The 12,221-nt window shown below is 33.0% G+C and overlaps 1 protein-coding gene across 2 annotated transcripts in view; it reads right to left on the bottom strand.

Annotated features, from left to right (window-relative positions):
• Positions 1-10,741, bottom strand: part of LOC105221148 (nocturnin) — a 36,444-nt gene extending 25,703 nt beyond the window's left edge. Inside the window, exon 1 of one of the 2 annotated variants that reach the window (XM_011197891.3) lies at positions 10,188-10,741. In XM_011197891.3, the coding sequence (XP_011196193.1) occupies positions 10,188-10,252 (65 nt within the window). In that variant the 5' untranslated portion in view covers positions 10,253-10,741. Of the gene's footprint in view, positions 1-966; positions 1,438-10,187 lie in introns of those variants that run through there. The other variant, XM_054229455.1, reaches the window with a different exon arrangement.
• Positions 10,742-12,221: the final 1,480 nt, after the last annotated feature.

Raw genomic sequence — 12,221 nt, forward strand, 5'->3', positions numbered from 1 at the left:
AACACTTAAGATAAGCTATATCATTTATAAGGTGTGCTTGATGATTTATAGAGTATTAGTTTCGGTAGCAAAGGTAGGCCTTTGCTTCTCAATTTTATACCAAACCAAACTATCGCCACTTGATTTTCAAGTATTACACTCAATATTTCGTGTGTGTCGCTATCATTTGGTGTGTTCGAAGTCTGAAGTTTTTTTTTCATATAAGCGCAAGTCTTCGCAGACAATATCGCGACCTTCCTTTTTTTAGCTATTATTGACGATATGATTAGTTCAATCAATAAAGAAATTGTACACCTTGTATGAATATTTGTTATCAAAAGTCACTGAAAATTATTTGAGTGTTAGAGAAAGTTTAAGTGCATCTGATATACAGTTCATATTTTCAACTCACTCAAATTTACTGTGTTTTCGAAAGGATCTACAATTGTATATATGTATAAATAGTTCCAGAAAAGTTTGAGATCCATTTCTATTGGAACACTTAACATTTATACTCAAAGAGATAAAAATAATAAGAGGGCAGTTTGAACATAAAACTGGCTTCCCATTATTAGATAGTTGCAAAGTAAAACAAGTTTACAGCACTTTGAAGATGTATCCATAGTGGGAAATCTAAACTAGCGAACAGAGACCTGTAGAATGAAATACGGTTAATATTTTGAAAAAATGTTTTCAAAGTACATAATTTTAAAGGTTTTAAATCATTTTTGTTTAAAAAAAACGTTTACAAACAACTATAGCAGATATAACAACCATTTTGTGGTATGAATACAACTGACGAATAGAAGAATAGCAAGTAGCGAGTACTTTATGTAGTATAAAGCAATTATGTAGTTTTGTTCTACATCATTGACCAGATGCATATACATATGTACATGTATATATAAGCAAGTAATGTGCGAATGCAACACGCTCGCCCACTATCAGTCGCAGTCGTAAATGGGTTCATTATGATGTTATGCTTACCATTTCCATGGATTGACTTCAAAGTGCACTTGTTTCGAAACAAGTAAACAAAACCAGCGTGAATTTCTTGAAACCGGATAGAATTGCTTTTATGCGCTTAGAAGCACTTTTTCTGTTGATTTCACTTTAACTGTATATATGTATGTATATGATACACTAGACTTCTGCACAGGTTATATTGATTAGCAACTTAGTACGCAAATCCGTACACAAATTTTCGAAGAATGTCCTTAAAAATAGCTCAGCACAGTTACACTTTTGCTTGTGAGACACTCTTTGGAGGAAATACACGTACTTTTTTCACTAAAGGCACACATGTCAAACAATTTGCAAATGAAAATATATGTATACGAGTATAGAGTAATGTGAAAAGGCTTCCAACTAGCGAACAGCACCGGACCAATGGCGAGACTAAAGTGTACCAAAGCGTTGTGGTAAACCTTGTGAGATCAGTATGCGCACTCAATTCGAAATCAAATTTAAATTATACATAGTACCAACTACATACAGATATACACATATATAGATCACACCGAACATACATATAGCGCGACACGCTTGTCGGCGTTCTCTGATAAGGATAATCAAGTGTAAATAGTACTCGCTTTAAAGGAATGAAAGCAAAAAAGCGAAAATGAGAAGCATAGTACTAGCAGCAGAAAATTCAATTTGATTGTGCCGAGCATGTATTATATAAGTAAACAGAGCGTAAAATGAATGACGCGCTTCTGGCAAAGCTCCCGCGACTTTTTTTCTACACGAGTACGAGTACACTTGTATGTGGTAAGTGCTGTGCGCTGGTTTACTCACATTTGCCCTTTGTTGGCAATCACCGTAAGCATTCTCAAGCATGTGTAGCTACGAGAATGGTGTGATTCGTCATTCACTTTATTTTTCTGAGGCAAAGGAGAGCTCCCCCAATTCGTTTCAACAATGTTCCCTGTTAGTCATGGTTTCAAAGGAGTATAAAAGTTTCCACGTTTTAAGAACTTTCAAGTCGGAAGGGTTCCTCAAAACTATTTAGAAAATGTTTGAACTTTTCTACCAAATGGGGACTTTAATTCTGAAGACTCTCAATTTAATATATATTTGAGTACTGAGAGTTTTTCTAGAGTAGTAAATAACTTCAGTATCCCAACTGATACCTAATTAGAAGAAATTATTATTATACTCTCGCAACAAAGTTGCTATGAGAGTACTATAGTTTTCTTCACATAACGGTTGTTTGTAACACCTACAACTAGACGAGTTCGATATAGAGTCATATATACCAAAGCGATCAGGCTGACGAGTAGATTTGAAATCCGGATGTCTGTCCGTCCGTCCGTCTGTCCGCCTGTGCAAGCTGTAACTTAAGTAAAAATTAAGATATCTTAATGAAACTTGGAACACATGTTCCTTGGGGCAGTGAGAGGGTTGCTTTCGAAAAAGGGCGATTGCCACGCCCACAAATTGGGGAAAACCAAAAACACATAAAGTGTCATAACTAAGCCATAAATAAAGTTAAAAAAGTAAAATTTGGAATAAGGGATCGCACTAGGAAGGGGCATATTTGGCTGTTAGGTTGAAAATTACTAAAAGTGGGTTAACTCACTAACAAAAACCGACAGAAACACTAAATTTCACAGAAATAATAGTAGAAGGAAGCTGCACTCAGATTTCTTCTAAATGGAAAATGGGCGTGGCATCGCCCACTTATGGGTCAAAAACCATATCTCAGGAACTACTAGACAGATTTCAATGAAATTTGGTATATAATATTTTATTTACTCCGGATAAAAAATGGGCGAAATCAGTTCACAACCACGACTACTTTCCTTATAACTCAAATTTGAATTCCATCTGATTCCTTCACTTTATCATGTATACATAAGGAACCAATGAAAATAGTGGAATAAAACTTTACACAAATAGTACATATCATCTCAGACTTCACTTGTGAAAAAATTGTGGAAAACGGACTATAACTTTTCAAGGCCCCAGATATCGAACATGTTGAACTCAGCGCCTAAGGGTAAATTTTAACCGAAAATATGCGTAAATCTCTCAGATAATTTAATGTAATTCAGAGGAAATTGTTTTCTTCTAATAGTGTTCTGTTAAAAAAAATTATTAAAACTGGGTCATAACATCTCCTAGCTCCCATATACCTAATTATAGGTTTTTCAAAAATACGGTGAGCTTTATTTCTTAGCAAAATTAAGTGAGCGTATAGTCTTGGATATAGTGTACCCTGCTGGTGAAAATGAAAGAATTACCTCAGCCCTCATATAGTATATATTACGATTTTCGTTATTCTATTAAACTTTAAGACGAATTTATAGGTAAATTTTGTGTGTTTGTAAGTTTCTTCAATAAATTGCGAGAGTATAAAATGTTCGGTTGCATCCGAACTTAGCCTTTCCTTACTTGTTCTGATTATAATTTTTCCATCATGGAAGAAAATAGGCATAAACAAATGAAAGTCGGTTCTCACTATACACTCACTACTGTTTATTACTCAAGATCGGCTGGTGGGATTTAGACGATCTCTGGTTTTTTGAAGTTATCTTCGAATAACTAAACTAAATTATTTTTTTATGGAACCACATAGATGTTTCCTATAGCTTGAATAGTATAAAAACAGTTTAAATAAAATATATACCTAATTATCGAGCTACCCTCGTATGTATGTAAATTTGTGCGTTAATTTGCCAGACGCGGCAGTTGGGGTTCAACTTATCAACAGAACGATAGACTGATTGATTAAGTGATTCACTAAGTCATTGCATAGTAAAATAAATTTATTAGTGCAAATGTAACATACAAGTACTATATACCATAATCGAAATAATTTTTATTTTCTCCAATACAAAATTGATTCAATTTGATTAAATTTGAATCGTTCGTAAAGTAACTTATGACCAAGGTTAAAAAGGATTAAAAATCTTAAAAACCACCAAATTAAAAAAATAATTGTAAATGACATGTTTGAAAAAAATTTTTCTTAATTTTATAATATTTTTATGTTCTCTATTGTTCCTGAAAAAAAGTAGTTTGCCTTTTTTCTTGATAGCAGAATCAGATGTGATGTAGTATTTAAAGTAGCGAAGATTACAAAGAAAGTCCAGTCTGACCTATCGTTAGCTTTCTAGTAAGTCAAAATGTCTGTAATCATTATTTGAAGGTTTGCTTTTGAATGTTCTTGTTTGGGGTTAATATTTTATAATTCGTTAGTATTAATATAGGAGGTTCATTTTATGACTATATAAAAGTCAAGTGATTTCTGAATTGAGAAAGCCTCTTCCGACATTGATTTTTATCAGAAGATTAAATGCGTAAGATCTAGTTACTATATAATTAAGCAATAAAGGAGAACATCAATTAAAATTATTAGGATCATAGTGACCTTTAATATATTATATGAGCTTGACAATTAATGAATTTGCCTAGAGAACGTTTTGCTTCATGATGAACATGAACCTAAGAATGCATAACAGCTCTTGAAGAAACTGTAAATGATTCCCCCCTGTGTTAGAGCACTACCTCTATCACGCCTTTATCCAGAAAAATGTTTTCTTTCAAAATTAAATATATTTGTTGGGTATAGAAATCCTATATGTATTAAAATGATTTTCAGTGTTGTTACGCAGATAACTTTCAGGGCTATATTAGCCGTCTCCGACTATATACATTCATACATATATATATATTATACAAATGTACGAGCTGGTGTTATCAGTTCACAATATGGCTCGCAGACTTAGATTGTTGTGTATGTCCCCCGCGCGTGTTCTTTACCTTTATGTTGCTACATTTGGGGGTAATATATATATTTTTTTTCACACAATCAACCAGACGGTCAAGTGAGTTCGCTGACAATACATAAGTGTAATTGAACATATATTTGTACAGTAACCACTTACAATTCTATTGGCACACGCACGGTTTTGATGTATTTTTCTGCTGGTTCCCAATACTCTGGTATTACATTGGCCACTGAACTTAGAAGTCATGACCATGGCACAAATTTAAGGGAAAAAATTTTCGCTAGGAAATTCACGGAGATGCGAAAAACAAAGAGATGTCAGAACAGCTCATTCAAAAAGTTCAGGTAGGTAATTATAGTTGGCAAGGGTTTAAAAGCTTAAAATAGGACCTTTTATGAATCTATTGAGTCTACTTCAAGCCGTTTAATGCTAATATATCGACTTCTTGTAGGGAGCTTTTGTTAATTTAATTTTGAGCGCACACCGTTCATTTTTATACCACTTAAGAGTCACTTTTTTGTACCATCTTTACCATAAAATTATGGCTTCTGCCTTTTTTCCTTTTTAAATTAAAGGTCTTTAAGCAATTTTCAACAGATCCTTTTTATGAGTGATCTACTCGTCACCCTGATCATTTTGATATATATAACCCTATATCTAACTCATTTAGTTTTAGGTGTTACAAACAACCGTTATGTGAACAAAACTATAATACACTCTTAGCAACTTTGTTGCGAGAGTATAAAAGGAGATACCAGCCCAACTGTAACCCTTCTAATTTGAAGTGGTTATAATACTTTAGCATATCAGTTTACGTTCTTCTGGGAACCGCTATAAATATATATCACCGCTATAGCCGGTGTATATAAATTGTTTGCTCACGCCAACTTCAACAGCCAAACCATTTGATAGGATCAACATAACCAATAAACTTCCTAAATTTATAAGTTGACGAAAATAGAAATTTACTTAACTAAAAAAGTTGAATTAACACACCTGTTATCAAATAATAAAATACAATTAATGATAGCTGTAATTGCGTAAGACAAATCTGTCAATGTATTTGTTTTCACAAGAAATCCAAATAACGAGTTATCACGCTCCAAAACGTGATCGAATTTGGATGTCCTATAGTTTTGTAAATAATATGTACTATACATATGTATGTACAATACGAGTATATTCCGTATAATTATATATATTTATTTACATACATACATATGTACATATGTATTTATTACTCCGAATTTGTCATTATTCACTCGTTCTCCGTGTGGTTTAATCACATCTGCGTCTGCTTCCATTTCTGATAACATTCCTATACGGCAATTCAATGTGCTCCACTGGGGTGCGATACGATCAGTTTTTATTCTGGTTTGTTCTTATTGTAATATTTTTACTGTATTTATCGGTGTGAACAGGTTTCAGGCAGTAATCCCTTACTGTAAACTATCTTATTGAATAACTATTGTAATTAATATTAAATTTTTAACAAAAATACGAAACACTGTTAATTGTCGAAATCGAATATATGTATACGTAGTTACGGCGGGTATTACAGATACAGATCGCATCCATTTTCGATATATTCCAGATATATGTCTAAAAATAAAGGCCTAGTTTAACTTTCCAACGCTGAGGAGACTAATCTTCATTAAATATTTTCAGATCTGGAGATGACTCAGAGAATGAAATACATCCTATCGCCAATATATGTATGTATGTATGTATATCATTCAAAGCAGTTGTTGTTAATCGAAGTGATTCTACTTTACATCCTAAGGCAGACATTACGGTGTTTATGGTGCTATGCTGGTTTCAATGAAAACTCTCTGCTCAAGTATTAAAACAACACGCGTACCACTACCTTTCAAACACAACTAAGTCAAATATTCTTCTGAACTATTCCATGTTCTATTAATCCTGCTTACGTAAGCAAACCAAACCTTTATTTCAGAGTATACTCAATGGATTAATAGAACAAGGAATAGTTTCAGCCTCTGTAAAGGAGAAAGTCATATCATAATCATTAGCTTTAAGGGGTTAGGTGGGTTTCAGACGCTAAAGACAAGGGTATTTTACATTTTTTCCTTTCATGTAGATTATATATTTCATTTAAACAATTTACCATATACAAGATATTTAAACAGTATTTTGTGAAATTTTTATTTACAAATTTTGAAAAATCAGCCTTATCTTCCATGACGTGTCAAAAAAAGGTATTGCGGTGGACATTATATCTCATGATGGATTCATCTAAAAATATTTTGATAATAATTGGATAAATCTAGTAAATAAACGAAGGAAAAATTAAAGTACTGTAAATTTTTGACAGAATTTTATTCAAAAAACTCACTTTCATGATAAAATTTTCGCCATATATTGGCTCGAAAAAAATAGTTGTAATAAACGTAAAAAAAATCCTTCGTTCATTAATTAAATAATGTTATTCCAAAGATGTATGCAAATTTGAACAAAATCGCTTCATAACTTTTTGAGTTATCGTGACCTCCGACTTGAAAAATTGAGTTTTGAGATAAATGCGTTTAAAGTTTTACATTCATACTGATGTGGTCTGATACCTCTTAGAATATTTCTCGGATTGATTTGATGTTTTAAAACTCTCGCAACAAAAGTTGTTAAGAGAGTATTATAGTTTTGTCCACATAACGGTTGGTTGTAAGTCCTAAAACTAAACGAGTTAGATACAGGGATATATATATCTAAATGATCAGGGTGACGAGTAAAGTTCGAATCCGAATGTCTGTCTGTCCGTCCGTCCGTCTGTGCACGCTGTAACTTGAGTAAAAATTGAGATATCTTGATGAAACTTGGCACACTTGTTTCTTGCAACCATAGGAAAGTTGCTTTCGAAAATGTGCAAAATCGGACCACTGCCACGCTCACAAAATGGCGAAAACCGAAAACCGAAAACACGTAAAGTGCCATATTTGGATGCAATTTTTTGGGAAAGTGGGCGTGGCCCCGCCCCTACTAAGTTTTTGTACATATCTCGTAAACTACTAAAGGTATATCAACGAAATTTTCAGGAGTCGTTTTTTTTCAGGCATTTCCTTTTACAGTACAACAGGAGGAAATCGGATTATAACCACGCCCACCTCCCATACAAAGGTTATGTTGAAAACTACTAAAAATGCTTTAATTAAATAAGGGAAAACACCAGGAACCTCAAAAATTGCACTATAAAGAAGGTACAGAAGGGCCCCACCGAAATTGGTATACACAATTTTGAATGAGTGTGGTTCCGCCCACTTATGGGTCAAAAACCCTATCTCCGAAACTACTCGACCAATATCAATGAAATTTGGTTTGTGATATTTTCCTTGTTTCTAACCTAATATTAGGGTTTCCAACTTTCAATGGACTATATACCATATATATGACGAATATGTGGGTCAAATTGTGTATTATATTAATATAATTAAATAAATTAATTGCGAGAGTATAAGTTCGCGAGAGTTCGGTCACAACGAACTTAGCCCTTCCTTACTTGTTATTTTTTTCAAATTTTGAAATTTGAAATACACCTAACCCATTAACATAGATAAAAATTGGTCTATAGAAATTTTAAAGATAATTCTCTCGAAGTTGTTAATATGTAAAATGTATTCAACACATTATTATTGAAAAATAAAATAAATCTTAAATTTTATTTTAAAACGACATGCAAGGGTTAAGCCTGTTGATAGCTTCTTCAACGCCGTCACAACGAAATAGCACATGCGTATGGAGAACTTAATTCACTGGAGAGCTCTGCTACACTGAGCAGAGAATAAAAGTGCTCTCAATTGGCTTTGCAGAAATTGAGATGAGAATAAGAGCCTCTACCAAGTATGTACCTATACAAGGGCATATGAAGGAGGAGTGGAGCAAAGCAATAAATTAGTGGAGGAAAAAAGTATCAATTGTTTATATTTTTTTTATTATTTGCAAGCGATTTGAAACAGTTATTGTTTGTAATGCCTCTTATTAACTGATAAAACAACTTGCTGAACACCATAAAAGCATCAGCATTTTTTTCGGAATTGTCATATAATATACATGCATGTATGTATGTATGATTCATATGCCTCGAAAGCTAAAATCTATTTAATCATGCGTTAAATACATAGCTCTACATATCGACCTTTAATCAAGAGTTCAAATTAACCAATATTAGTTGAGCAGAAATGTGTAATGTTGTAAGTGCTTTCCTACATTTAATGTAATTATTATTCTGTTTCACTGTCTATCATTTTTTTCACACATTCGTTCGTCTTATGTTGGAAAAGTAAACAAATGATCGAAAGTATTGCAAGTGTGTAATAATATACTTGTGTATAATGCATGAGGGTGTGCCCTTTTCTAGCGAATCGTCTGCAATATAGTCGGTATTTTAATTACATTTTAATTATTAGAAAAATGTGTCTCTCTGTTTGATTATTAAATGGAAAAATAAATTTTAAGTGACTGAAAACCTCTTCATAAGATCTGTGAAACGTTTAGTAAATATAAAAGTTATTTTTTTTTAAATGGAAAGGCTTTGGAAGTCGGTAACAATTTATTAATTGACCCGGACTACTTTAATATACGGGTATGGCTACTAAAATAAGCTCTATATACATAAGATTACAATATTGAAATTCTATCCGATATTAGAAACTTTTCTCACTCATTTTTGTCATCTCATCTTTGTATTATTTTTTTTCGAAATGCAGCCGAAGATATTGAATGATTTTAGAGCCTAAATGACAGTAAAATCGCTTAACTGTTTTTCTCATCACAAATTAAGGTACAACAGTAAACATCTTCACGTTTTTATCGGGGCTAGTTACCATTGCTTTTCCACGTTATAGTGGATAAAAACGTTCACCGTTATGGTCACTGTTATATATATTGTATATGTGAACAAAGGACTGGAATAATTAAAAAAAAATTCGCATAATCAAAGAGAATAGAAAACCATTATAAGTCTTTAATGAGATGATCTCTTGTATTAGATTCAACTGGACAGCTCTTTTATTACTCTCACATTTAATATTTTTGACAAGAGAGTAGCAGTCAATCACAGCTATCAGATCATTTGACGATACGAAGATGCCTTCTATGTATGTATAGTTTTCAAGTAAAATATGTATTCCACACAAAGAAGGCTCACCCTTATGTGCATTCAATAGTAATACACACGTTGTTTTGTCGATATTACTTTGCATTGCTGGCGCACTGTATGTTTGTGTGTTTGCACGTTTAACGGGCAAAACTTTCTACGGCAAACACCAACGTCTTAATGAAATTAGGTAATATGCAAATGAGGACGAATAATGACTGACAAAGTGGTGAATGGTGAGTGGTGAGTGTATCAAAATCACGCGATGAAAGCTGCAAACCGAGAAACACCCTATACACATAGATACGTTTTTACTGGACATTAAATTGTTTAATATTTAACTATTTTTTTTTCGCTCAACTCACATGAATTTCTTGAAGAGTTTGTAAAGCGCCACCACGTAATGGACAATCGTCGAGATCAGGAACATATTGCAGCCACATTCGAAGCCGCGTGCTTAGGTCAAATTGATTTAATTTCCGTTGCCCCAATGCACTTGCACTCAATTAACTTGATATATGTATTTTGTAACACTTGCACTTAAGGTGTGTGCATACTTTTCGCAGAAATATTTTTCAATACTTATAGCTAATTTACAGCGCCTTCCCCATAAGGGATAATGCACCAGCGCATACACTTATCACTCAATAATAAATTAGCTTGTACGTTTCATCACACTAACACTTCACCAGTTGTATTCATACGATTCATAATACACGCGAAATCGAGAGATTTGTTGGAAAAATCAATTAAAAATGCTATATTAGTATGTAAGTAATCACATGCGGCTATTACGCGACGTGATGCGCTACAACGCTTCCGATGTTTGGTAATGTTTGTGCAGAACTGTCATCAATGTCATTTCCGTAATGAGGCGGCAGTGGCATGCCCAAGTGAGACGTCAAGTGACTGCGCACACTAGCCACGCCAGAGACATGCAAGAGCGAACTGCTTTCTCCGGCCGAAACACTATACACTGCTTCTTATTACAGCTAATGCCTTGCATTGTTGGTAATTTCTATTAGCTTCGCTGATTGGTTCAATGCGTTTGGCGTCTACGTTGACGTTAGCTCCAGTGAGTGCAAGAGAGCTGAATCACAACTACAAATTTGACTTTATTCCACTGTTTATTTTTGCTATATCATTTTGGAATTTTTTTCTTTTGGCATTAAAGAAGCATTGTATTTAGCGTCTGAAGAGAGCGGCTAAAAACCAAAATGTTTGATAAAATGCTTCATTTACTTGGACCTTTCCCTTAGTATGTTGATAAGTAAAAATTTTTATCGACCTCAGCGACTTGGCCAATATCAACTGTTCAGCTTATGTTAAAGTTGATGGAATTTTAAAGGGTTTGAATTTAGAAATGTACTAATCAAAGTAAGGTGATTTTGTTTACAAATGATATGCAATTAGTATTCTCCCACCCAACTTTGTTCAATCAATAATTCTAAAAGGAATTTGCAAAGAAATAAAAATAATTTCGAGGAAAATGATAAAACTATTTAGTCTTTAATGGTTTAGAATGTTGCCGTTCTATGTGAAAGAAACTGGTTTATGTTTGGTACCAGACTTCGGTGGGTAAATCTATTTGTCATTATAGTAGTTTTTTACATTAAATACTTATTCCATCACTCGATCCTCTATGCAAATTGCTTTCTATTACTCATCAGTTAGTGAATTATAGCGTTTAATCCAAAACTTTCCAGATCTCAAGGTGTTGGTGGGTTTCAGAGGGTAAAAACAAGGGTATTTCTAAATTGTTTTTATTATATACAACCATATATTTCATCTAAACAATTCCAAGATTCATATATACAAGTGTATTAAAGATACAGTATTATTTTTTTGCCGTTGGCACCTCATCTCCAATGACGTGTCCAAAAAAAATGGTCTTGCGGTGGACATCAAACTCATGATTGGTTCATTTAAAAACAATAAACCAAAAATATTTCGAAACTATCTCTAAAATAGGATAAATCTAGTTAATGAACGAAGAAAAAAAGAAAATATTGAAATTTGAATTTTTTACAGAGTTTTAACCAAAAAACTCACTTTTTAGAATATTACTCGGATCGATCTAATATTTCTGTATACTATTTTAAACATATTGCACTATATAAGACAATTGTTTTCAAATTTTGAAGTTTTGAAACTCACCTCACACCTTTAAAAAACTATTACTCCAAAACTATTACTAGGATCGATATTTTAGAAATATTGTAGAGATGTTGAGGAATTTAATAATTTTTAAAACGTTCAGTTAACTTTAGTATCGCCGTTCCTATCACTTATTAAATATCTAATTTACATATACTCTACCTAACGACAACTCTGTAAAATCCGATTGAAGTACATACAATATAACCAGGATTAAGCCTATACAAAAATTTCAAATCAGA

The sequence above is a fragment of the Zeugodacus cucurbitae genome, chromosome 4 (assembly GCF_028554725.1).
Source record: "Zeugodacus cucurbitae isolate PBARC_wt_2022May chromosome 4, idZeuCucr1.2, whole genome shotgun sequence".
NCBI classification, from domain to species: domain Eukaryota; kingdom Metazoa; phylum Arthropoda; class Insecta; order Diptera; family Tephritidae; genus Zeugodacus; species Zeugodacus cucurbitae.